We start from the raw sequence: 26,269 nt of genomic DNA on the forward strand, positions 1-26,269 counted from the left end.
TGGTCCTGGTAATGTCTGCTTGGGCCTCGGCTGCCTCTCTCCCGGGCATCCATGCCTTGGCTCAAAATGGGCCAAGCACCCTAGGAGAGCAGATGCTATTACCCGCAGGAGCCAACGGGCACAGACTGCCTGTCATTACCCCCCCCCCCCGGAGTGTTAAGCCTCAGTTTTCCCATCCTGTGGTTGAGGAAAGAGCAGCCCAGCTCTTAGCGCTGACTCGGAGTGATTTAGGGGCTACCTCCCTCCCGTGAGCCCTGGCTGAGCAGGGACTGTAGACACGATTGCCTGACCCCAGCTATAAAGCTGCTTGTCATTCTTGCTGTGAAGCTGTTGCCTGGCCCTCACCCAGGCACATGTTCAGGCCCAGGCTATGCAAAGCCTAGCTAAGATTGCAGGACTTGACTGCGGTGTCCCTCCATGGCCTTCATTATTCCTGTGAGAGGAGCACTTGATTAAGATCCAGTCAGTGCAGACAGGTCAATACCACAGCGTCTTCCTAGGCCACCAGTCCTGGTGGTGTGCCCAGCCTCATCTGTTCTGGCACCATCTTCCAGGAAGTACCATGCCCAAAAGCCCCCAAGTCTGAAGGAGCTGAGAGGACAGCCAGCCCAGGCGTCATTCTCAGAAATGTCTTGCATCTCCTTTGAGACAGGGTCGCATTAGCCTGGAACTCACCATTAGGCTGGCCTGGCTAGCCTAAGACCTTGGGACCTACCTATTTATACCTCTCCAGACAGCACAAGTGACATTTTTCATGGATTCTAAGGATTGGACTCTGATCCTTTGTGTCAGCAAGGCAAGCTCACTACCAGCTGAGCTTGTCCCACCAACCTCTAGCTCCAGGCTTCACCCAGGATAGACCTAGACCCCACATCCTTGCTCCTGGGTCAGAGTGTCAGCCATCTTGGCTATTGACTGGACCCCAGGCCCAGGGGAGATGCAGCCCTACCTAGCAACTCCAAACCGACCTACAGCAACCCCTGCCTCAGAGAGACCTGAGATCTTCAGACCTGCACTGTTGCCTGACCCAGACAGGGCAGAATCTGTAGGGGCTGCTCAAGTCTAGCGTGGGCGGGCCTGCCCAGCCAGGGCGGGTCTGCCCAGCATCCTTCCTTCCTCCTGGGTGCTTTTCCAGTCTTGCCCAACCTGGGACTTCTGCATGAACCTCAGGAGCAAGGCTACCTACCTCTGCCTCCAATGCTTGCATGTGTTCTGGCTCCCACATAACACCCACTCTCTCTATCCTACGTACAGTCAGGGCAGTGTCTTGTCAGGAGAGCTGCACTCAATTCCTCAGACTGCCCATCCAGCCACCAGTGGTTAAAGTGAAATACAAAACAGGGTGGGAAGACAGGGGTACTGAGACCAAAGGTTACAGGACATAGTCTGGGCCCGGGCTTGACTAGCTGTTCTGATGCCATCTTAGGGCACCCATGGACTCTCAGCTCCAACGTGGGAGCTCAGAGGCTAGTATGCTAGTGCCATCCTGGCCCAGGAGTCCTGTGCATTTCAAGAGATGGAGATGTCTGAATTGAAGCCCTGCTTGAGCTTAACTGGGCACAGAACAGCTGCTAGCCACTGGGGCCACAGGACCAACACAGAGCTACCATAAGCCAAGGCAGGAGGTCTGGTCACCTCAGCCGTGTTCCATTTGGAAAATGGCCCATAGCACACAGGTCCACAGATCTCAGTCTCAGGACCCGGCAGGAAGCAGAGTAGTACATATGTGTACAACATATATGTTGTACTGCCTGGGTTAATTTGCGGCAACCCTGGGCCTCAGTTTTTCCACCTGTGCAGTGGGTAACCTGGAGTTCCTAGAGTGTGCACGTGGCAATAGTTGAGCATGTCTCCAAAGTTCCTGCTCCTGTTCTCTGCTGGGCCTGAGGTACCAGGTGGAACAGGGACAGGAGGTGTGCACTCCCTCGCACTGGGCACTGCCTTGACAGAGCCCTTTTCATAGGGAGCCACGTGGCCCCTCTGGGCTCCACTCTGGGAGAAGCAGCCCTGGGGAGAGATGGCTGGTCTAGAGTAGGGCGCTCTGCAGTGGGCCTTTCTCCCCGGAATTCCTCTCTAATTCCCATTTCTGTTTCACACACAGACACAGACACACACACACACACACACACACACACACATACATACATCGACAAGCACATAGAGACACAGACACACACAGAGACACACATATACACAGACACACACACATAGAGACAGATACACAGAGACACAGACACACACACACATAGAGACACAGATACACACACACAGACACATACACACAAAGACACACAGAAACACACACATAGACATAGACACACACACACAAACAGACACACAGATACACAAACACACACAGAGACATAGACACACACATACACAGAGACAGACAGACACACACGCACACACTGGTTTTCCTTTCCTTGTGTTCCTCCTGCTCTCCCCAGGAGCACTGGGTGCTGTCAGACAGGTTGTATACAGAAAGACTCCAATCCAAGAAGAGTCTGGAATCTACTGACACATCCCTCTCTTCCAGGATATAGCTGGCCAAACTCTTCCCTCACCTCCAATCTGCCTCCTTCCCACCTGTGTCTTGAAAACTCTGTGACTCACAGACTCAGAATGCAGAAAGGCCACAGGAATCATCAGGGTGCCCATTGGTTAGCCAGAAAACGTGGGGTCTGGGAAACCCCACCCCTGTCCACCAGAGTATTCTCCAAGAACCTGGAGCCCTCCAGCTCCATCTGTATGTGTGGGTGTTTAAGTGCATGTCAGTGGGCGAGTGTGTGTGCCAGGGAGAAGCTGGAGATCAGCAGGCCCGTCGGCAAGGGAACTAGGGCTGGGCTTTGCACAAAACTTCTCAGCCCCAGCTTCAGGACCCTTAAGAACACTCACTTCAAAGAGGGCTTCCTTGGCTCATTTAGCCAGTCTCAGCCCCACCTGGCATTGTTCCATGTAAAGGGAGGGTGTGAGAGTGTCCATCCCAGATTCTGGAAGCAGGCTGGGAGCCTGGCACTCTGTGAATCTGGTGACAGCCACACTTTCAGCCTCCAGTGATTCAACTGACCCCAGCCAGCTGGCGGCATGACACTGCCCTCGCGGTGGCCTTTCAAGTCTGTGAGCAGAGCCGCCCCTTCATCGAATTGAGTTGTCATTTGTAGGGTACCCTGATGTGCCCCCTTGGTTCTGGGGCTGGGCCACAGCAGATGCTACACCACAGCCCCTGCACTCAGGTTGACACTGCTTCTAAGTATAAAGGCTGATACTGCAGCTATACTGCCTGCCTCCATCCCAAGAGTTGGACATTTTAGAGTCTAGCAAAACCCAGGACACGCCGGGCAACGGTGGCACACGCCTTTAATCCCAGCACTTGGGAGGCAGAGGCAGGCAGATTTCTGAGTTTGAGGCCAGCCTGTTCTACAAAGTGAGTTCCAGGACAGCCAGGGCTACACAGAGAAACCCTGTCTCGGAAAAAATAAATAAATAAACAAACAAACAAACCTGTTGGAGAGGGTCTGGAGAGAGGATTCAGAGGTTAAAAGCACTGGGTGTTCTTACAGCCATGATTCCAGTTCCAGGAGATCAAAGGGTCCACTCCTGGCCTCCGTGGGTACCAGACACATACGTGCAGACAAAACACTCATCCACGTGGTTTGTTTTTTGGGGTGGTTTATTGTTTGTTTGTTTTGTTTGTTATTGCTTGTTTACTTGTTGTTATTTATTGAGACAGGGTTTCTCTATGTAGCCCTGGTTGTCCAGGAACTCACTCGGTAGACCAGGCTGGCCTCAAACTCACAAAGATCTGCCTGCCTCTGCCTCCTGAGTGCTCAGATTAAAGGCAAGTGCCAACATACCTAGCTCACACAAAAGGCTTATTATTATTATTATAAACTTGTAGGGTCCCATATCAAACCTAGGGGCATTCCCTAGCTTCCATCTCTCCTGCCTGCACAGGGTGGTGGTGCATGGTGACTTTAGGCAGGAAGCACAACCTCCAAGTCCATCCACTGGTCCAGGGCCTGGAACCTTACAGACTCATGTCAGGCAGGATGTAGCACGTAAGTCCCCCAGTGCCAGCCCCAGAGTCCCTGAGTTCAAACAGCCGAACTGACACAAATCAAAGCGGTGAGCTGCTGAGAACTGCTTGGCTGAAAGCCCTAGTTCCTGGTTCCAGAGTGTCCTGCCAGGCAGGGCCCTGTGCTCTCCTGGGCATTCCACTGGGTCGGATCTTTGGGTAGAAAGGTTGCCTTGCAGGGGCTCCGAAGTATCTGTGACGACGGGCGGGGTAGGTGTGGCCAGGGCAGGGCCCGGGCTGTTCTCAGGACCTAGCTGGATAACTCTGTGATGCAAAGGGACAGACCCAGAGGAGGAAGCAGAGCTGGATTTTCCCCAGGTGTGGCCCCAGGTATAAAGCACACAGCCAGGCTTCACCTGTTACAGCACTGGGACCGTCGCCAGGTGTGAGGCTGCTCCGTGTCTGCTGCCATGGCCACCGTCACCGTCACTGTGATGGTGAGCCTGGTGCCTTTCCCAGCCTCATGATGACAGCCTATCCCAGAGGGGTGGATGGCAGGGCCTTTGGGATGCCTTTAGGCTAAGCCTATTTGCCCACCTACAAAGGGAAATCTAAACCCCATCTTTTCACTGAGAACAGGCAACCTTGGGAGGAAATGGGTGTTCTCTGGGCTTCCCCTAACCATGCACCTGCCTTGCTCCACAGAGTCTCCTGCTTCTAGGCTGGTTGCCTACTGGGATGACCCACCAAGATCCCCCGTCCTGGGGGAAACCCCGAAGCCATAGGACCCTGCGGTGCTACTCTGCTGAGGAATTATCTCACGGCCAGGCTCCTCCACACCTGCTAACTCGAAGTGCCAGGTGGGAGCAGGCCCTCCCTGTGGCCCTGGTGGCCAGTTTGGAGGCCACGGGCCACAGGAGACAGCATGAAGGACCTCTAGCTGGAACACAGTGCCCCGTGCTGCGGCCGGAGGAGGTGCTGGAAGCTGACACTCACGAGCGCTCCATCTCACCATGGAGATATCGGTGAGGGTGATGGGGTCCCCATCGGTGGGGGCATGGGGAGAGCTTTATTTCCACCCCGGAGCCCTAGATCACTGTCTGTTCAGGGTGCACACTCGCCCCAACCTCTAAAAACATGTTCCCCTAAGAAGCTGGGGCTTGCGGGGCTAGAGAGATGGCTCAGCGGTTAAGAGCACTGACTGCTCTGGAAGAGGTCCTGAGTTCAAATCCCAGCAACCACATGGTGACTCACAACCATCTGTAATGGGATCTGATGCCCTCTTCTGGTGTGTCTGAGGACAGCTACAGTGTATTTACATATAATCAATCAATCAATCAATCAATCAATCAATCTTTGGGCCGGAGCGAGTGAGGCGAGAAGGGAGGAAGGAGAGAGAGAGAGAGAAAGAGAGAGAGAGAGAGAGAGAGAGAGAGAGAGAGAGAGAGAGAGAGAGACTCAGCTAATTAAAAAGAAGAAGAAGCAGCTGAGGCTTGAGCTAAGTGAGACCAGAGCCCTCACTAAAGCCCCTGTCTCTATGTTCTCAGAGACCATGGAGGAATGCAGGTAACATCACTTATCAAGCATTAACAGAATGCCAGCCCGCTCAGTGCCTGCACCATTTTGTCTGTAGCATTCACATTCTCAGACTACAAATTTTAGAGCAAGCGGGGCGCAGTCCCAGGACAATAGAGCTCCAAGGAGGGAAGCGGAGTGGGAGGGTTGAGGAGATGGCTCACTGCATAAGAGCATTTAGTTGGCAAGCATGAAGACTTGAGTTCAAATCCCCCGCATCCACATTAAAAAAAAAAAAAAAAATGGAGGGAAGAGGGATGCCCAGCCCACCGAGCTCCGAGCTGCTTGTGGAAGCTCAGAGTGGCTCTGGGTAGAGCCGGAGTGCACATTCTTATGGTTCCCTCCCCACAGCATCGACACAGATGAGAACCGCTACCCACAGAAGCTGGCGGTGGCAGAATGCTTGTGTCGTGGATGCATCAACGCCAAGACAGGCCGTGAGACAGCTGCCCTGAACTCGGTGCAGCTGCTGCAGAGCCTGCTGGTACTACGGCGACAGCCCTGCTCCCGAGACGGCACGGCGGACCCTACACCAGGATCCTTCGCCTTCCACACCGAGTTCATCCGCGTGCCTGTCGGCTGCACCTGCGTTCTTCCCAGGTCTACACAGTGATGACTTCTGTCGTGGCCCCACTGTGGCGCATCACAATCCTTCCAGGACAGACATTCCAGGCACCTCCACAGAGGAGGACACCTTCTATTTATGTGTATTTATTTATTATTTATTGACTCAAGAGAAGCAGAAGCTATGCCCAGCCTTTGCCTTGTGACCCATAACCACTGCCCTGATCCAGGCCACATCTGGAAGGACCACTTAGCTAGCCCTGTCACCAAAGGGAAAGCTGGGCGTGGTATAAAGCACACCAGGAATCCTAAGCACTCGGCAGAGGCTGGAAGGTTGCCACAGGTCGTCAGACAGCCTGGTCTACACAATGAGCTTCAGGGAAGCCAGATGGTGGGATGGGCCCGAAGGAACTGGCTTCCTCTCCTTGAATCTCTAGCAACAGTGACCCGGAAGGAGATGGGAGGCTGGGTCTGTGTCACCACAGAGCCCTGGCTTCTGTCTGATGAAACCCTTCAGTATCTGTTTTTCAACAACTATTTATTTTAACTGTTATTAAACTGACACGGTTCAGTGTCTCCTTCATTTACCCCTACCAGTCCGTTTTTCTTCCCTCCTGGCCCCGTCCACCGAGTGGGTGCTCAGAGGGTAACTAAAGCCCCAAACTCCTTTCCTAAGGTTGAGTGGGTCCTGCTGTGGTAGGGCGGGACTTGAACACGTGGGCTCGGCAGAGCCATCAGGCCTGGGTCTCTACCTTTCTATGGGAGGCAGCTGAAGTCCCAGGCAGTCCCTCAAAGCCACATCGTGCCCCCCCCCCCAGTTTGTTGTTACTTTGACCGTTCAGACAACACCATCTCTGCCTGAGGCTAATCCCCACGAATGACCCCCTGCATCAAGACAGTCTCTGCCACAACAGACCTTTCCAGCATGGACCTGCCTTCTCCCCAATGGGGACCCAGGGCTGTAAAGCCAAACTGGAGACTTAAACTCCCACTCAGAGCCAGGAGCCACCAGGGTAGCACCCTGTACTCTGGCTCCACTGGGTGGAGGGGACTGGGTGCCAGTGGCTTTTGGAAGAACCAGATTTGGACTAGGCTCAGGGTCTCACTTGTAAACATGAGCCCACCCAGGGTCCACCGGGCAGTCACGAGGCCTTCCATGACTGGCCTTCGGGTCACCAAACAGGTCAGGGAGTGTGTTCCATCCATTGCTGACCACAGTCCCTCCCCCAGCCTCATATGGAGAATTTCTTGTCCGTACCAGCTATTAATCATGTTTATTACAGTGAGCAACACCACCCTGGGGGGGGGGGGACAACTCCACAGAAACTCAAGCAGGAGCTGTAGACAGCCACTGAAGGTCACACGACCTCATCTGTCACTGGCATTGGGTTAACCTGGGGTCCTCCAGCTGAGGCTGCCTCCTCTTCACCCTCACTCGGCTTCTTTCGGACCTCTGCGGGTGGCCGGGGTGGGGGGTTGGTAGGTGGTTGCTTGATGGTGCCTCCAACCTGTGGCCGCTCCTTGGGTTTAGGCTCAATGGGAGTCCACTGCTCACCTCGGATGGCTGCCTGGGGCAGAGGGGGGCTATGTTATGGTTGAAGCTGCTTACTGTCCCTAGGGACTCCAGTGGACATGGGTTGGGGCTGGAGGCACTGATTGCTGCTCTCCCAGAAGTCCTGAATTCAATACCCAGAAACCACATGGCAAACCACAACCATTTGTAATGGGATCTGATGGCCTTTTCTGGTGTGTCTGAAGACAGGAATAGTGTACTTATATACGTAAAATAAATAAACAATTCTTTTAAAAAAAAATGCTGAATAGTGGTGGCACCCGCCTTTAATCCCAGCACTCGGGAGGCAGAGGCAGGTGGATCTCTGAGTCCGAGGCCAGCCTGGTCTACAGGGTGAGTTCTAAGACAGCCAAAGCTACACAGAGAAACCCTGTCTCAAAAAGCCAGAATGAATCAATTGACAGATCGATTTCATATCCCACAATGCTCGAGAGATAGAAAGTCTGCAGCACAGCACACACCTGTGAGCACACACCTGTGAGCACACACCTGTGAGCACACACCTGTGGCTACGCCTTCTAACCAACAAACCAGAATATTTTATCCAGATGGTAAGAATGGAGCTGGCAGAAGAGGACACAGCGAGATATCTGTATGACCTTAGAACAGAGAAGGCTTGTAATGAACACAAACTAGGCCAGCTGAAGCAGCACATATCTGTCATCCCAGCATCAGGAGACAGAAGCCGGAGGACCAGGAAGATCAGGAGTTCAAAGCCATCTTCAACTACAGAGCAAGTTTGAGGCTAGTCTGGGCTACATGAGACCCTGCTCTTCTTCTCAAAATAAAAATAAGAATAAATAAAATAGATGCTTCTGTGTCATGAGCTCCTGGGAAGTCCACCTAACACCACCCAAACTCAGGCAGGCTTGGATGAGACATGGGCCCACACGGAGGCTTGGAGGTATGACCTGGACCAACCACGCTGCTTCTCCGAGCCACAGTACAGCTTCATCAGGGAAGTGCCCAGGATACAGCAGAGGAGCATTCGACACAGCCAATGGGAGCGAGAAAGCTGCTCCGAGAGCCACGGGCACCAAGATCATGAGGGTGGGTGCGGGAGGGAGGCAGACCATTGAGGGCAGCCACTTACCAGCAGATAGATCACACTGGCAATGGCCAAGCAGACGGTCCCCAGGATGGTGGCCAGGAGGAAGCCTGCAGGCACCGACAACCTTGAGGCATGACAGGAGGAAGCAAACAGATAGCAGTCAGTGGGCATCTGGTCACACAGTCGCAGAGGGAGATTCCCTCCCCGGGGCCCTGGACGGGGGATGGGCAGAGGCTAGCTCTCATCAGGTCCAGCTTGGGGTTTGTAGAAGCTCCTCTTTGTGACGATGTGTCCTTTGATTCAAGCCACAGACATCTTGCTGGGGAAAAGGCCCGAGCTGGAGCGTGGCCATATGGGTGTGTCCCCAAACTGCAGGTGTAACAAGCCCAGTACAGCACCTGTGGCTCAGGTGCTAAGCTTGGTGTGCACTGCAGGTTTGGGGCCTCTCTAAAAGCTTTTCTTTTTCTTTTTCTAAGATTTATTTGTTTGTTTTATATGAGTACAGTGTAGCTGTCTGCAGACACACCAGAAGAGAGGGTATCTGATTCTATTACAGATGGTTGTGAGCCCATGTGGTTGCTGGGAATTGAACTCAGGACCTCTTCCAGAGCAGTCAGTGCTCCTAACTGCTGAGCAATCTCTCCAGCCCCAAAGCTGAGCTTTTCTATCTGGATAAACTTCAATGAAGAAGAGGCTTGGCTGGCTGGGCGATACCTTCCTGTCCAAGCTATAGACCCATGGGGTGTCTCCTTCTAGTCTTCTGTTACCCTGGGGATGGACAGAGGGACTCACAGGAAGTGGAGGGCAGCCCGGACGTAGTAATTCCTGGTGAGGGGCCCGAAAAGCTTCACCACAGAGGTCAGGTACTTCTGTCCACTAGACAGCGGGAAGACAAAACGTCAGAGGGTCAGCACCGACCACACCTAGAAGCCCTTGTCACTCCTTATCTGTCCCCTTCCAGGGTTATGGGTCCTTTTCCTCCTGGGCACATGAGCCTGGCAGCTGGGCAGGCCTTGGGCTGGGAGCTCTGGACGAGTGGGCTGCATGGGGCAGGTCCCCAGGCCTCTCGGGTAGGAATGACTTACCATCGCTCCATGGTGGACCCCTTTTTCCTCTTTCCCCGGGGATACTCCAGCAGACAGATGAGCACACCTGCAGCGCTGCGGTGAGGTTAAGGAAAGCCATGCTAGGCCTAGGCTGCTGCCCTCTGCCTCTTCTGTTCTCAGGCCCTGGCCTAGGAGTCTACTGTGCAGCAGGGTGGGACAGAGGGGCAATGGACGCCAGTCCAAGCCTTGGGACCTTCGGCCTCAGCTCCACATTTGCCTGAACCCCGTCTGTGGCCTTTGGCAAGGGGGCATCCAGCCCTGGGCCTTGGCCTCTAAAGCTGCAGACGGAGCTGGTCCTGTCTCTGGAGGCTGTGGTCAGTCTATGTGTAGCACTCCGTGAACTGATGTGCTCATGCTGAGAGCACTCCCATCACCCCACCTTCCTGGTCCCCAGTAGAAGGATACATAGAGTAGGCGCCGAAATACCACTGTGTGAAACGTCCAGCAGTAGCCACGATGCCCCCAGTGATGAGAACTAAGGATGGAGAGAGGTGGTTAGGATGTGCCATCTGCTGCAGGTGTGAGCCAGCTTGAGCTTGCCCCGGGCTTGGGACCATCTCCAATTCTCTGCCTACTGGAGCAGAGCACTGTGCAGCAAGGGGTTCAGGGACAGAGAGGACACTCAGGGAGGTAGCCGCAGCAAGCTGAACTCCACCATAGCTGTCCAGTGCTACACCCTGGTTGGAACGTTAACTCTTTTCAGCTATGCTGTTACCTCTTGGTCCTTTTGTAAGTAGCACATTTCTGGGTTCCATCCCTGTCCCGGGGTAGGGGTTGGGAGGGTATAGCTGGGCGCTGGTGGCATTATACCTTCAATCCCAATACTCAGGAGACAGAGGCAGGCAGATGTCTGTGAGACCAAGGCCAGCCTGGTCTACAGAGGGACTTCCAGGACAGCCAGGGCTACAGAGAAACCCTGTTGGGGGGAGGAGGGACAGGGGGAGGGGAGGAGGAGGGAGAGGGGAGCTTTCCTGCAGTACTATGCTACCCTCACCCCCACTAATGTCTCAGACAGCCCGCCCAAGACTTCGTTACAGTAGAATTACACGAGCGTTATGCTTGGGTCCCCACACCCATCCCCACCCCGGAACCACACAACGGGCAACCTCCTTCATTTCAGGAAGTTCTTGTATCTATGTCTTTAGCTCACATGAAGTTGAAGTGAGGTGCTCTGTAAATAATCAGGGGCTCACTCTGGTGTTGTTGCTACCGGCTGGTCTGGAACTCCTCGCCCCATGTGTTTGTGTTGCAGGCATGGACCACCCTCCTCCTCCTCTTCTTCTGTTTTAGTTGGTTTTTCGAGACAGGGTTTCTCTGTGTAGCCCTGGCTGTCCTGGAATTCACTCTGTAGACCAGGCTGGCCTCGAATTCAGTAATCTGCCTGCCGCTGCCTCCCAAGTGCTGGGATTAAAGGCGTGCGCCACCACCGCCCAGCGTGATTGTGCCTCAAACGAACAAACAAGCAAAGGCTGGAGACATGGCTGGGTTGGTGGGGGGCTTGCCTAGCACGCACAAAGTCCTCAGTGCAACCCCCAGGGCTGCATAGGCTGGACATGGTACTTGCATGTAATCTCAGCACTTGGAAGGGGGAGGCAGGAAGACCGTGAGTCCAAGGCCAGCCTCGCTTACACAGTATGCTCCAGGAGTGGCTGGGATACATTTAAGTCCCTAGAATCCTAGTACTCAGGGGATGACTGTGGGAGGGCCAGGAATTCAGAGTCATCTTCTGCAACTTAGTGAATCTGAGACCAGCCTGAAACCCTGTCTCAAAACAAACAGGTAAGCAAATAAAAACTAGGAGACCGTGTTGTAGTTTTAGGGAGATTCGTGACACACCAAGTGTAAGAAACATCTGAAGATTTTGGTTACAAAAGAACCAGAGAGGTGTTGGAGAGATGGCTCAGAGGTTAAGAGCACTGACTGCTCTGGAAGAGGTCCTGAGTTCAATTCCCAGCAACCACATGGTGGCTCACAAACATCTGTTATGAGATCTGATTTCCTCTTCTGCTGTGTCTGAAGACAGCTATAGTGTACTCCTATATATAAAATAAGTAAATTTTAAAAAGATAGAAGAGCTGGAGCGATAGGTCAATGTTTAAGAGCTCCGGCCACTCGTCCAAAGTATTGTTTTTCAGCTAGGTGTGGCCATGTATGGAATCCCAGCACCCTTGAGGCTAAGACAGAAGGATCACAGATTTCAGGCCCACACCCTGTTTCAAACAATAAAAAAAAATTAAGTTTTACTCAATAAAGATTTTAGTAAAAAAAAAAAAATATATATATATGTTTTAGCAAGGATTTTCAAAGGTACAGTGAGGTATCATTGCTACTTTTCAAACAGAAACACGCAGAGTCAAGTTCTCTTTCCTGTCCTCACATTTGAAAATTAATTCTCCCAGATCTTTAAGGCTACTTATCGCAAGATTCCTCGCGGCTGTGGGTGGGCCCTAGGAAGCTCCGCTTTGCTTTTGCTCCCTAACTTGTTTCTCATCTGGCAGTTTCTGTCCTCTCTCTCGACCATCAGCTCATCTCTGGATTCAGTTTCCCTCTCGCTACGGCAACATCCGCTAGCCACCACTGCACAGAGGCTCGGTAGCTGAAACACAGCAGGATCTTGCCAGCGGAGATGTATTCTTTTCTCAATATCCGATTATCACTGCACCGTCTCCTGGCATCCACGATAGGTCTGGGAACTCTAGCCTGGTAGTAACCCATGACTTTTTCTCTCTTTGTCTAATTTCACTTTCGTGGATCCAAGGAGGGATTTGTTTCCATTCGTTCTGGAAAAAAAAAAGACTTCTTTTTCTCTTCAGCCTAAAGTCTCCTCATCTCTGGGCAGTGCTTGCGAAGCCTCCAAGCCCTCCCCCACACTGGGGAACTCAGCGTCTCACATGCTCGCCCTTCTTGTACAACGTGTGACACAACTTCTGTGTAGAAAGCTCCACGTCTGTGTGGTTCCTCTTGGCTTCCTTCTGTTTCCTTCTTCAAGGTGATACATTCGCAGTGTACCCACTACCATCAAGAGCTGATCGGTGTGTGTGTCTACAAAATTCCCTTTCTCAGATCCAGGTGGCCATTTATCTCCTTTGACATTCAAGAACACGGGTCCCTCTTTCCAGTGGGACCAGCCCCCCTGCCCAGTGGGTGCCGACTCCTCACAGGGTTCACTTCCTCAAACGGTGAGTGTGACCTCATGCCAATAGGGTGTTAATCCCACAGCCACCCATAGGCCTACTTGAGGTCTCTAGTTTCTGCATCTGTGGGTGGAGGCAGCCTCACCCCTACACCCTCCTCAGGCCCAGGTCTCAGGCTTTGGCTGTTTGGGATCCCTGGCAGCAACAGCTCTTGGCAGCTGGAGGGACTGATGCTCTATGACAATCTTGCTAGGGTGCTGACTCCTGCCTTCTTCAGTACGAAGACCCTGGAGCAGCCTCAGGAAAAGCTTCCATGCTGTTCTGGACATCCCCAGACTCCAGGTCCCTCTCCCACTCTTTAAATAGTATTGGTGTTTTGCTATGCTGGGCTTGAAGCTCGGCTACATATTAACCTTCCTGTTTTGCTGGTCAGCTTTAAGGGTGCACTCTGCAGGAGGGAAGGGTACTTTGTCACACATTCACTCGGCCTGCTACCCATAGTCCTTAGGGACTCATGTCCTCACTGTGAGCTTCTGCTACACTGACCACCATGAGTGGGAGGGGTCATTCTTTACCCAACAGGGAGACCCAAGGACTGATTCTCAAGCCCCTGGCTTGCTGAAGTGATACACTGTAACAGAGGGTTCAATCCCAGGGAAGCCCACTATCTGAGGTTGATGTCTCAGCAGGTGGCATCTGAGTCAAGACTGAAAAGGAGGCATCAGCTGTGACCCCAGCCAATTGTACAAAAAGCCCCCCCCCCCCGCCCCCCTCCCCGTGCACATTCAGGAAACTCAGAGACAGAGAAGGAGCAACCTAGCAAGGAAGGCAGGAAGAGCCCAGGAGACAAGCAGGGGGGTCAGGAACGGGCTTTCGTCTTGAGATGGAGCCAGGTAATGGGGCCAGAACAGATGGAATTTTCTGTGATTTAGAAAAAAACAAAATAGGGGGCTGGAGAGATGGCTCAGGGATTAGTAGCGAGGGTTGCTCTCCAAGGGACCTGAGTGGGGTTCTCAGCACCCGCATCAGGCAGTTCAGAGCCACCCGTATGTAACACCAGCTCCATGGGTTCCAATACCCTCTTCTAGCCTTTGTCTGCAAGCGCCCCCGCACTTACACACATGGCCAGACACACACACAATCTGAAAAAAATCAAATGTTAAAAAAACAAAAGGAAACAAAGTACATCCCTGTTGATTGGACCTAGACAGTTCAGAACCTTCCCAGGACAGTTGTGCTTTCCCGTAAAAAGAAAAGTTAGCGGAAGTCACACTCGGTGGAGAAAGTAAGTGGCCACAGCCTGTGACTCCTCAGCACAGGAGACTTGTGTCAGCCTGAACACCCTGAACAATTAGCTGAGGCAGTACATAGAGACCTTAGCACACACGAGGACAGGAGACACTGCATGGACAGCGCTCGCCAGGTCTTCCCACCCTTAGGTGTGTCTGGCACCCCCACTTCCTGGAGGTAACTTTTGAAACCGTCCATAGTGGTCACAGGACAAACCACTACTGGCAGGAGGCTGGGAAGGGTAAGAAGGGAGACTGCAGGTGGGGGAGGGGCGCCATTTTCAAAAGGTTGGGGTTGCAAGGCCTTCCACGGGAGCTTCCAGCGTGGGCTGGGGGAGATTTCTCTATCACCTCTTCGATGCGCTATTCCCGGGTGAGTGGAGGGGGGTCTGGGCCATCCTCCCTGCCCTGGCAGGTCTTTTCTGGCTCCCTTCGGCTTTGAGGCATGTCTGCAGTTTCTAGTCTCAGGCCTGCTGCTCATGGTCTGGTCTATTAGGTTCCTTTCCTGGTACAGTGAAGCCCAGGGGTCCCACTGCCCCTTGGCAAACCTCCCAGACAAGCTGAACTGTTCAAGCCACGGCCAGTGTCAACCTGACTAAAGACTAGTGTCCTGCATCTTAACTCGGCAGGCCATCAGGGCTAAGATCACTCTGAGGGGTGTCCAGACTCTTGTGAAATAGTTTCTGCGCACACTTCGCTTGTGGGATGGAGCCGATTGCTCCTCTAGGATGAGCTTAGCTCCTATCCCAGGCCCCTCGGGGAGAAGCCGGAGCCCGAGTGACCTCAAGGCCAGAGTCCCAACTCCTGGCCAAGTGGGCTGTGCGCAGAAGAGGGTCTTCCGGGGGTTTTCCTAACCAGGCGGGAAACCACCGAGTGAATGTCTCTTCCCCAGCTGTAAGCAACTTCCTCCTCTGAGGTCCCAGCGCGGACCCAACAGGGTGCAGGGCGGGGTCGCCTCTAGAACAGGCGGCCGAGCACGGCCTGCAGCGGCCACCGCCCGTCCTGTGCCCGGAGGCCCCGGTAGGTCTCTCCGAGGATCCGCGCTTTGAGGTCCGCAGAACCAGCCCGAGCCCTGCTTCCCCCGCGGTGCCCCACGGGTCCTGAGCAACCCCTCCACCCGCAGCCCACCTCACTCACTCAGGCCAGACGCCAGCGCCTGTTCGTTGGCCCACATGGCCCACTCGATCTGCCCCATGACGAGGACCCTGCGCACACGCAGCAGCCCGGTCCAACTCTGCAGCCCACTTCGCAAGTCCTCACTGATCGGCCCGCCCCCTGCTCAGGCCCCGCCCTGTCGGGCTGTGCCCCAGAGGCCTCCTCTGCACCTTCCCTTTGAGCCTTGGTGGGTGGGACAGTCTCCCCATCGACCTCTCTCTCCAGCTGGAAAGTACCAGGGCCACTTGTGACTGCTTGTGACTTGTGACCGTACCCCCCCAGGGCCAGAGGCGTAAGTCACTTCATCCACCTGCTCCTCTAGTTATCAGATAAAGGCTGCTCCCTAAAAGGAGATGAGGTTACTTCCGACCCACTGTGAGCTGGGGCAGGTGTGTGTCCTGGGTCACGTGACTACGGGGTGGGGGTAGGGGACCATAGTGTGCAAGGCTGGGAAAACCCAGAAAGCAGGGGACAGAACACCGGAACACCGTTGTTCTGTTGTCTCTTTCCTCTGGCCTAGACCAGCTCCAGCAGCTGTTGCATGTATGCTGGGGTATGACTTAGGGTGGTCACAAGGTGGCAGGAGACTCTCACGGGGCTGGCTTGTGGGCAGTGGGAAGTGTTCCTGGCAGGACCCACTTCAGCCCCCACCTCTCCACTACATAGGGAAACAAGACTGAACTCAATGGCGGGTAGGACCCAGCAGATCAGTAGACCAGAGACCCTAAAGCGCTGGTTTAGGAAGAAAGAAGAAAGCACAGCCCACACGGGCAGGCAGGAACAGCACACTTTATTCCTGTGGTCCTCAGGTCCACTGACTGCACCCTCATGAGGCACCCACACACACAATGGACCCTACCTGTGGGCTCGACAGCCCCTACCCTCACCAGGAGGCTTTATAAAGAAACTGTGGCCTGAGTCTCAGCAGAGAGGCACCGCTGTCTGAGCCATCACGCTTAGATGGTTACTGAGGCCCTCAGAGCATCTTGGGGGAGGGGGGAGGCACCGACTCCCCATCCCTGATGAGCAGCTGTCTGGAGTGCTGGAAGGTCCATCGAGTGGGTCAGCTAGCCCTTCAGAAACCAGCGGGGAACCGGAGGCACTTGAGAGGGGTTCCCGTGATCGCCTAGATGGCTGCCCATCACACTCGACATCCCCCAGTATAATCGATCATCAAGCAGCCCTTCAGGAGAGGCTGACCAGCAGGCCAGCTCCCGAGTTCCAGTGGGCAACCCCTTTCTCCAAATGGCACTGGACGTGGAAGAGGTCAAAGGTCCCGTTGTGGCAGTCCATCCTGGCCTAGCAGATGATCATGAGTGTCGTCTAGGACTTGAGGTCCTGGTCCGACCTGGGGGGAGAAAAATCAGTGTCCAGTCATGGGGTGCGGCAGTAGCCGCTGCTCCGGAGACTTTACAGGTCAGAGACTCTAAGGCAGGATTAGATTGGGGGGGGTGGTGAGACACGGGTGGGTCCCTTCGTGGTAAGTCCACACCAGCTTGCGCAGGATGAGCCTCTCAAGCTGCCTGGGGTTCCATTCCGGGCTAGATTGTGGGGATCTTAGTGACCCTCATCTCGTGTGAAAGGAGGGACCCAGAGCAAGCCTCTTTGAGCAGGATCAGGAGACGCGGGGATGCTGGCGTGCTTGTGGTGGGTTACATCCTGAGAGCAGATTCCCAGGGACCCCAACATCTACCTCTCCTGGCAAGTGACTGCTTTTTATCATCTTTCTGTCCAGAGTACATAACCCTCACATCCCGCCCCCGCTCTCCTCTACGAGTTGTCCCTAAATGACCACTGAGGGGAAATGAGTAAACCAGACAGTGTCCAATGACTCTGAGCCTAAGAACGCCATGTGGCTACTTCCGTGCCGTGGCTGATGTGGGCTTCTGCCTCCGCCCTGAGACACAGTGGGGGAGGCTTGGATCCTCCCTCCCTCCGGCAGGTAAGGGGGTGCCTGCCGTGTGTACTGGCCTCACCTGAGTGGCAATGATGTACTGGACCCCACCAGGGCTGGGCTCCACCGCCAGCGCGGCCTTCAGCTCATCAGAGAGAAGAACAGGTGCCACCTGCAGCCCCTTTAGGAACCTGGGGAAGAAGGCAGAAGCGTGTTCATGAAGTTGTGCACGGAAAGCCCAGAAGAGCAGCTCCTCAGATACGGTGGTCTGGGTGGGCTAGGGATGGCGCGGGTGAGGAGCGCAGGGGTCTACTAGGAGGGAGGGTTTTTTTTTTGTTTTTTTAGGGATCATGAGAAGATGGAGAAGTGGCCCACACATTCACATTCAGACCAGTCTCAGAAGATAGACCCATGCCAGGAAGAGACAAGAAACCACACACTCAGCTGGGCGTGGTGGCACACGCCTTTAATCCCAGCACTCAGGAGGCAGAGGCAGGTGGATTTCTGAGTTCGAGGCCAGCCTGGTCTACAGAGTGAGTTCCAGGACAGCCAGGTCTATACAGAGAAAACCCTGTCTCGAAAAACCAAAAAAAGAAAAAAAAAAAAGAAACCACATACTCACAGGTTCAGACTTGTTCGGTATGGAAGAAACTGGGGCTTTGCTTAAATCCCCCACTTCAAATTTATGAGGTACCGAACCTGCTCATCAGAGTGCCTCATGCATTGATTTCCTAGTAAAACTCACTTGTGGGCTAGAACGGTGGCTCAGAGATTGAGAACACTCTTGCAGGGATCCCGGGTCAGGTGCCCAGCACCTACATGGCAGCCCACAACCATGTGTGACTCCAGTTCCGGTGGCTATGATGCCCTCTTCTGGCTGTTAAGGGTACTGCACACACACATGGAGAACTAACTTTTTTTTGTTGTTTAAAGATTTAATTATTTATCTTTATGTATGTGTGTGCACTGCAGCTGTCTTCAGACACAGCAGAAGAGGACATCGGATCACATTACAGGTAGTTGTGAGCCACCACGTGGTTGCTGGGATTTGAACTCAGGACCTCCAGGAGAGCAGTCAGTGCTCTTAACCAGTGAGCCATCTCACCAGACCCAGCATTAACATTCACGCAGGCAAAATACTCAGACACATTAAAAAAAAGTCTTAAAATATTTTAAATAAATAAATAAAGCTCAAGTCAGTTTTTGCTGAAGCAGGGCCCCTGGGCTTCTAGGGATATTATTCTCCTTAAAAACAAAAATTTTGTTTTTCCCTGGGTGGTGGTGATGCACACACCTTTCATTCCAGCACTCGGGAGGCAGAGATAGATGTTTGGGGCCAGTCTGATCTACAGAGTAAGTTCCAGCACATCTGGGGCTACACAGAGAAACTCGTGAAACAAAACAAAACAAAACAAAACCCCAAAAATCAGAATTTTTTTTTTTTTAAATTCAGCTTTTTGAGATAGGGTGTCACACTGTAGCCCAGGCTGGCTTGGGACTGAGCTCCTGAGCAGATGTGAGGCACCTCACCCAGCTGAGATGTCATTTCTTAGAAGGGGGATGTGGCATTTGTTCACACACCCACGACGTGTGGCTACCAGGAGAGTTTCAATGTTGCCGCGTGCACGTGCAGTGGCTGTGTCCCCACGGGATGATCCGTGTGCCTGAGAGCACTGCACTTAGCGCTGTGACTACCATATATTTCTAGAATGTTCTGTGCCTCTCAATTCGGGAAGGAGGGTACACACTCACTTGTCTCCATTGGCTGCAGGGGGAAAGCTGTGTCTTACAGCTGCCACAAACTCAGCCACAGTGTCCTCCAGAGTGAAGATCACAGCGTTGGGGCCAGCATCAAATGTGTATGCCACCTGGAACCAAAGCGTGTCTGTCTCCAACTCTTAGCTCGGCACCCTTGGCTCTGACCCTCTACCTGCTGGGGGACCTAGGGTCTCCCAGAGCTGTATGGAGCCCATGCAATCAAACCAAGGAGTGGTATCAACCAGGCACCCTGGTGTGAGTCACCTCTGCCTGGAGTTCAGGGACAGGCTACCAGGCTTCGAATTGGGCAAGACACAGAAACTTAGAACAAGCCAGAACTGTCGGGTGGAGCTTGTCTGTGCCGTGTCAGCAAGGTCCTAAGGCCCTGGCCACCCGCACCCTCTTCAGTAATGCTGGTGGCTGCAGCGGTGGGAGGGAGCACTGGCGGCGGCGGCGGCAGCAGCGGTGGCCGCCCACGTTCCCCACAGCCGGCCCTCTGTATGCCTGCACCTCCCCCCACGCCCTGTCACCTTCGTCTGCCCCTGGTGGGTGTTGAAGCGGTGGACTAGCTGGATGATGCGCCTGGAGGTGTCATTGAGGTAGGAGATCGGTGGGAAGGTGTCCAGGCAGGTGGCATGAAACTGGTTGCTATCCTTCATGGTCAGCTGGGCAAAGCCCTGAAAGTCCTGCTCTTGGATGCAGCGGGTCATCTCCTTCATGCGCTCAGGCACAACAGACTCAGCCCGGAACTGCAAGGTGGGTGGGTGGGTGTGTGGGCGGGCACACTCTCTGGCAATAGGTCTAGGCCCAGGACCTCTGGAGCCACCCACCCACCCACCAGGGGAGCCTGACCTTGCCTGCTGCATTCTACTCCTCACCCTGCAGACCCACCTTGGGGGCAGGGCTCTGGTCTCTCCCGTCCCCAGCAAGCCTACCTTGAGCAGGGTGCTGGTCTCCACGCTGGTCTGCATGCCCACTGTACTGCCCGTCTGCTTCTTGTCGGCGCTCACCTGAATGGGAGGTAGTGCTGAGCCTGGCCCGCAGGGAACCCAGGACCACAGACTATCACTTGGTCCTGCCCTCTGCCATCCCAACCCTGAAGTCCTCGACTGGGAGGGGTGATATGGGTACGTGTCTGGTGACATCATAGATGAGGGGCACATCCAGGCCATTGTGGGAGCCACTCCTGACCTCACCGCCTACCACCAACAGCCTTGGTCTGTTCTCTAGCTCCCGTCTGGCCTAGGATCCTGGTGGAGTCTGCATAGCTACCGTCGCTTCCATTCCTAGCCCTGCAGCCCTTGCTAAGCAGCCATCCCCACACCAGCCACATGCCCACCTACTTACCACAAGGATAAGGATTCGGAGCTGGGGCCAGTGCCACTCTGGGGCTATCTGCCGGGCGATGCTGTCCTTCCCATCGGCCTGTTCCCCCATCTGCCACTCCACAAAGCCCCCATAGAGACTGCGGCACGCACTGCCTGAGCCCCGCCGAGCCACTTCGGAGAGGTCTCCCTCAACCCCATAGACCTGAGCCAGGGTATAGGCTGAAAGTACAGCAGAGAGACAGAGGCAGGGTAAGGGTTAATGTCTTACACTGCTCTGCTAGGAGTGCCCTCCCCAACACACAGGAAATGAAATTTCTGAGAAAGCAGAGCTGGGGCTGACAGCTCCCAGCTCTGTCTTGCTTCACTCGGTACTGGGTTTGGAAATGTAGTCAGTCTCATAAACAGCCTCAGGACCTGGGGTGGGGAAGTTTCTTTGAGGAGCTGCACCCAAGTGAAGCACTGAGGGAAGAGGAGACAATGAGAAGGCCACCAGGTGAGAGCCTGAGGCACAGGGAAGGCAGTAGGGCAGGCAGTGAGGTAAGCTTGCTGTTCATCGGCATGGGGCCTTCCTTGAGTCCAGCATTCCTGAGAAGGTGACCCTGCCTCAAGGCTCACCTACACCTCCAGTTCAGGACAACACAGGTTATCTATCACCCCTGGAGCCGATGGATGCGGGCTAAGCTCACCATTGTGAGGGCTGCCTGTGCCAGGGCTGGGGATGCCACGTAGTGACCCAAGGCAAGAAGCAGAGAGGATACGGATGGGAGAGGAGAGCTCCTGACCATGGGGTCGGACAGCTGGAAGGCAGCCATGCCTGAAGCTGGGCCACGGCCTTTTAGTTCTCCAGGTGTGTGTGGGGAGAGGAGCCAAGGATATTCCCCAACCCTCCTCCTCCCACCATGCCTCAAGATAAGTAGCTTGTATCACTTCTGTCACTTGGGAGCTGAAGGGCCCTCACACAAATGCATAGAGGGTCTGGTGGTCAACTGCATTCTGGGAAAAGCCAAACTCAGAGTCTGTGTACAGGGAGCTCCAACAAGCTGTGATGGTTTGTATCTGATTGGCCCTAAGGAGTGGCACTATTAGGAGGTGTGGCCTTGTTGGAGTGGGTGTGTCACTGTGAGTATGAGCTATAAGACCCTCATCCTAGCTGCTTTCAGATGAAGATGTAGAACTCTCAGCTCCTCCTGCACCATGCTGGCCTAGATGCTGCCATGCTCCTGCCTTGATGACAGTGAACCGAACCTCCGAACCTGTAAGCCAGCCCCAATTAAATGTTGTCCTTTATAAGACTTGCCTTGGGAGCCGAACGTGGTGGCGCACGCCTTTAATCCCAGCACTCGGGAGGCAAAGGCAGGTGGATTTCTGAGTTTGAGGCCAGCCTGGTCTACAAAGTGAGCTCAGCCAGGGCTATACAGAGAAACCCTGTCTCGAAAAACCAAAAAAAAAAAAAAAAGACTTGCCTTGGTCATGGTGTCTCTTCACTGCACTAGAACCCTAAGATGATAGTCAGGATGCTGACAGTCCAGGGAACCCCCTACTACCACAGAGCAGAACCCAGGTACCCACCTAGGCAGGCATAGCCTGCGGCTGAGGACGCCAGGCCTGCAGCAGTGGGGAAGTTGTTCACTGACGCCACGTGCACCTTATAGCTGAGGCTGAGGGGTAGAGTGTCCCCGTCCTCTGTGCTCCTCCGCTTCCGAGCCAGGCGGCGAACTGCAGGGCAGATGGCAGAGTGAGTGGCCTTGCCAGTTGGCAGACGCACTGAACCTACTCCTGATGCTTCATTTAACTGGGGGCTGGGAGAGGGGAGAGGTCACCCCAACTCACTCTCTCTCAGGCAGGCCTGGAGCCGTGGCTGCCCCACGTCCTCCTCGCGACCATTCAGCCAGATGCGGTCCTCTGTGAAGTCCTTGCTAATGGCAACGGTTGTGGTCGTTTTTAGCTGGGAAGAAAACCCAGGGTCAGTGCCGAGGACGAATGCCCGCCAAGCACCCCTTTCTGCCAAGAGGTCTCAGAGCCTACCTAGGGCCAGTATGGCTGTCCACCTGGGCAAGCATGTGGAAGGTCAGAAGGGCCCCCAGGGTCAGCCCTGGCTAGGCAGCAGGGAAGTGGGCAAGCCCCTCAGGGTAGCCATACTGGCCTGACCTGCGCTGTGTCAGGGTGAGCACTGTCTCACCACAGAACCATGGACACCTGGTCCCTCTTGAGTAAAGGAATCGGACGTAAAACCAACCCCGTGGCTTTGGGTCTGTGTGTGGATGAGGAGACAAGGGTTAACGCGTATTGGATGGTCAACGGGAATTAGGAGGACACAGGCCCGGCTATGGTCCCATGAGAAGTCACCCCATTCCAGCCACCAGAGCACAATCACCTGGTCCTGGTGCAGCGTGACGCTCAGGGAGGAGTTGATGGGCAGGATCAGCGCTTCATCTCGCTTCCCCCCTGAAACAACAACCGAAGCAGTGAGTTCCTGGTCCTCCCCTCAGTGCTCCATCCCCTCTCACTACACAACCTCAGGAAGACCTCCTAAATTGGCAGCAGACTCAAAGCTCAGTGAACCTTCCCAGAGCACAGTGGAGGTAGGGGACCAGTCCACTTCTAATTCACACTTCCTCCTTCTTTCTCTCACTGCCCAGATACAGCCGAGGGCGTTTACCAGGAATCATGTGCCTATGTGGCTGGTGGTCTATCTCCTCCACCTGCTTGTCCGCCCAGAGGAGTCCGGGTCCTGACCGTGTCCCAGATGGTACCGATCAGAACGGCCCCTCTGCCCAGGACTCCCGCGACCCCAAGCACAGTCAAATCTCCCAGAAAGGGCTGGAGCAATGGCTCAGTGGTTAAGAGCACCGACTGCTCTTCCAAAGGTCCTGAGTTCAAATCCTAGCAACCACATAGTGGCTCACAACCATCCGTAATGAGATCTGACGCCCTCTTCTGGAGCATCTGAAGACAGCTACAGTGTACTCAGATTTAATAATAAATAAATCTTTTAAAAAAAAAAATGTCCCAGAAAGCCTGAGGCGCAGATATCTGAGGGTGCCCGCAGCTCTTAGCTTGTAGCATCACACTTATGTCGGGTTTCTGCACATGCTTGGCTAATTAGGAGTTGTTTGGCCAGGCGATAACAAAAGACCCACTGGGCAGGTGATTTCACCCTTTGCTGCCTACAGACAGACATCTGCACACAGGTAGCTCTCCTGGAACCACAGGGCTGCTCTGAAGAACACAGAGCGGATGCCCTATGGCCTAAGGCTGAAGCCCAGCTGCCCTATACAAGACAGGAAGGAAGACCCTGGGGCCTCAGATGTAGGCACCGCTAGGGTATATGGCTTTGGGTACACTATTTTTTTTTGTTTGTTTGTTTGATTTTTGGAGACAGGGTTTCTCTGTGTAGCCCTGGCTGTCCTGGACTCACTCTGTAGACCAGGCTGGCCTCGAACTCAGAAATCCTCCTGCCTCTGCCTCCCAAGTGCTGAGATTAAAGGCATGTGCCACCACTGCCCGACTTGGCTTTGGGTACACTTATGTGGGTTTCTTCTTGCCCACTGGTCCCAGGTCAGCAACACTTGCATCAAGAAAACCCAGGCAGCTGAGTGCGACAAACTTTGTTTGTTTCAGCCCTGCCCTTGTTCCAAGGCTCTGTTAGCCTGGGAGTTCCACACTTTCCTCCCTGAAGGACAGCAGGCTGCCCTGGCTCAGCTGGCCACCTGGACTTCATCCACAGGGCAGATGGATGCTTCTCCCAGCCTGGCCTGCAGTTTCCAGAGGAGGCCTGATGGCTCCTGCAGGAACCCTACAGAGCCCCAGCAGGAACAAGTATCATACAAAGTAGGTGTATCTATCTGTCTGCCATAAAAGAGGTGGTGTCCCTCCTCCAATAGCTAAAGGTTATGCTTTGTTTTTTAAAAGATTTATTTATTTATTTCATGTATGTGAGTACACTGTTGTTGTCTTCAGACACACCAGAGGATCCCATTACAGATGGTTGTGAGCCACTATGTGGTTACTGGGAATTGAACTCAGGACCTCTGGAAGAGCAGTCAGTGCTCTTAATCACTAAGCCATCTCTCCAGGCCCAGCTAAAGGTTTTAATAGGACTTGAGTCTCAGTGCACAGCAGAAAACCATTAGATCTCACCCCAAATCATGTCACACCAAAAAGGAGGATCTCACACTGAGACAAAAACCAAAAGACACTAACGTTGAAGTGTCTAGAGATGCTGCAACTGCTGGCAAAGGCTTTAAAGCAGCCACCATGGAAGTGCTCCAAGCAGCAACCACGCAAAGAAGAAATGGCCCGCAAAGAGATGAAGTAAGAAATGGGGAGCTGGAGAGATGGCTCAGTGGATAAGAGCGCCGATTGCTCTTCCAAAGGTCCTGAGTTCAAATCCCAGCAACCACATGGTGGCTCACAACCATCTGTAATGAGATCTGACCCCCTCTTGTGGTGCACCTGAAATAGCTACAGTGTAATTATTTATAATAATTATTTATAATAATAAATAAATCTTTGGGCCAGAGAGAGCTGGGGTTGACTGGAGCAAGCAAAGGTACTAAATTCAATCCCCAACAACCACATGAAGGTTCACAACTATAATGTACTCATATACATTAAATAAATTAATTAAATCTTAAGGGTTGGCGTAGCACTGGTGGGAATACCAGCTGGGTACTGCCACCCCAGGGAACCCACAGATCATTAACAGAATGAAGAACTGACTCTTGTTCTCCCAGAGCTGCCAGGGCATTCTTCCTAGGAAGGATGAAAGTTCACACCAAAACCTGCCCATAAATGTGGCAGCAGTTTTCCTGGTAACAACAGAGCCCCTGTTCTAGGGCCTAAGCAACAGTGGGCAATGAAATCCTGCTGCGTCCACCTGGATAATCCTCGGGAAGAGCGTGCGTACTGAAACGAGCCAAACTCAAGAATCTACAGGCTGCGTGGATCCACTTCTAAATGACCACGGTGGAAGGAAGAGCAGAGGGAGACTGGGGTGAGAAGCCCTGGTCCCGGCAATACCTCCCCAGTTTACAAGTGTCACCAGGGAGGGAGGAAGATCTGCCCCTCACCAGCGCCCCTCGGATCCCTGCATGGCAACGCCCCCTTCATCCCTGAGCTACCCTCCCAGCCTTCTCCAGCCCAGCTACTCCAGATCCGGGACATTGGTCTTTCCCTCCAGCCCTAGGACCCTGAATCCCGGCAGCAGTGACCCTCATCTCCAGCCCTGTGCACATCGATCCCGGCACCTGTGCCCCGGTCTCCAACTCCCAGGCTCCCCGATCCTGGTTGTAGTAACCCCCATTTCCACCACTGTGCCCATGGATCTGACGGTGGCGAACTTCCCCCTCATTCCAGCCTGGAGGATCCCCTTTCCAGCCCAGCTACTCTGGAACCCGACCCTCGAGCCCAGGGGTCCCAGTGACTACAGCCTCCAGCTCTATGCCCCGATCCCGGCCGAGGTGACTGTTGTCTCCAGCACTCACAGTACTTGATAACTGCGATGTTGACCGGCGCCGTGCAGGTGACCATTAGGTCCTGAGGCTTTTCTGAGGCCATAACTGAGATGCTGGAGTCCCGAGCTAGAGAGCCCAGCACCGATTACCCGGTGTCTACAGACTCACGCGCTGCCATATGATTGGCCCGCTGGCCGGGCTTTTCCCGTGCTGTCCAATAGGCGACAGGCCGAGCCCATGATCCACTTTTTAGCCTATGGACAGGATCGAATGATGTGCGGCTGACACTGAGCCCGCCCCCGGTGCCTGCAAGCTCGTGGCTGCGAGCGAGAGGCGGGGTCCGCTCAGGGAGTGGAATCTACGCATGCGCA

General features: G+C 54.0%; 3 protein-coding genes and 1 long non-coding RNA gene across 7 annotated transcripts; 2 read left to right on the forward strand and 2 right to left on the reverse strand.

Annotated features, from left to right (window-relative positions):
* The first annotated feature begins 4,654 nt into the window (after nucleotides 1-4,654).
* Il17c (interleukin 17C) lies at nucleotides 4,655-6,274 on the forward strand. The gene is made up of 2 exons (NM_145834.4): nucleotides 4,655-5,040; nucleotides 5,942-6,274. The coding sequence occupies exons 1-2, from the start codon at nucleotides 4,754-4,756 to the stop codon at nucleotides 6,201-6,203; spliced, it is 549 nt and encodes a 182-aa protein (NP_665833.4). The 5' UTR covers nucleotides 4,655-4,753; the 3' UTR covers nucleotides 6,204-6,274.
* A 1,131-nt stretch (nucleotides 6,275-7,405) lies between these two features.
* Cyba (cytochrome b-245, alpha polypeptide) lies at nucleotides 7,406-15,575 on the reverse strand. 2 transcript variants are annotated; one of them, NM_007806.3, is made up of 6 exons: nucleotides 15,445-15,575; nucleotides 10,290-10,359; nucleotides 9,864-9,938; nucleotides 9,571-9,654; nucleotides 8,821-8,902; nucleotides 7,406-7,722 (listed from the first exon to the last, which is right to left on the reverse strand). In NM_007806.3, the coding sequence occupies exons 1-6, from the start codon at nucleotides 15,500-15,502 to the stop codon at nucleotides 7,513-7,515; spliced, it is 579 nt and encodes a 192-aa protein (NP_031832.2). In that variant the 5' UTR covers nucleotides 15,503-15,575; the 3' UTR covers nucleotides 7,406-7,512. The 2 variants fall into 2 exon arrangements, with proteins under 2 accessions (NP_031832.2, NP_001288213.1); NM_001301284.1 differs by lacking the exon at nucleotides 9,571-9,654.
* Nucleotides 15,576-16,230: 655 nt separating this feature from the next.
* Mvd (mevalonate (diphospho) decarboxylase) lies at nucleotides 16,231-26,057 on the reverse strand. Of its 2 annotated transcripts, NR_028354.1 has the most exons (11): nucleotides 25,929-26,057; nucleotides 22,817-22,887; nucleotides 22,591-22,693; nucleotides 22,273-22,387; nucleotides 22,012-22,158; nucleotides 20,462-20,661; nucleotides 20,050-20,124; nucleotides 19,645-19,863; nucleotides 19,109-19,224; nucleotides 17,439-17,547; nucleotides 16,231-16,810 (listed from the first exon to the last, which is right to left on the reverse strand). NR_028354.1 is itself a non-coding variant. In NM_138656.2 (10 exons), exons 1-10 carry the CDS (start codon nucleotides 25,999-26,001, stop codon nucleotides 16,730-16,732), a joined length of 1,206 nt encoding a protein of 401 aa, NP_619597.2. In that variant the 5' UTR covers nucleotides 26,002-26,057; the 3' UTR covers nucleotides 16,231-16,729. The 2 variants fall into 2 exon arrangements, 1 of the variants encoding a protein (NP_619597.2); NM_138656.2 differs by lacking the exon at nucleotides 22,591-22,693.
* On the forward strand, nucleotides 20,119-23,331 carry Gm51557. Of its 2 annotated transcripts, none has more exons than XR_003947483.1 (3): nucleotides 20,119-20,241; nucleotides 20,345-22,907; nucleotides 23,082-23,331. It is a non-coding gene; the product is annotated as a predicted gene, 51557 (long non-coding RNA). The 2 variants fall into 2 exon arrangements; XR_003947482.1 differs by lacking the exon at nucleotides 20,119-20,241 and having other exon boundaries at nucleotides 22,385-22,509; nucleotides 22,627-22,907.
* Nucleotides 26,058-26,269: the final 212 nt, after the last annotated feature.

The sequence above is a fragment of the Mus musculus genome, chromosome 8 (genome assembly GCF_000001635.26).
Source record: "Mus musculus strain C57BL/6J chromosome 8, GRCm38.p6 C57BL/6J".
NCBI lineage: Eukaryota > Metazoa > Chordata > Mammalia > Rodentia > Muridae > Mus > Mus musculus.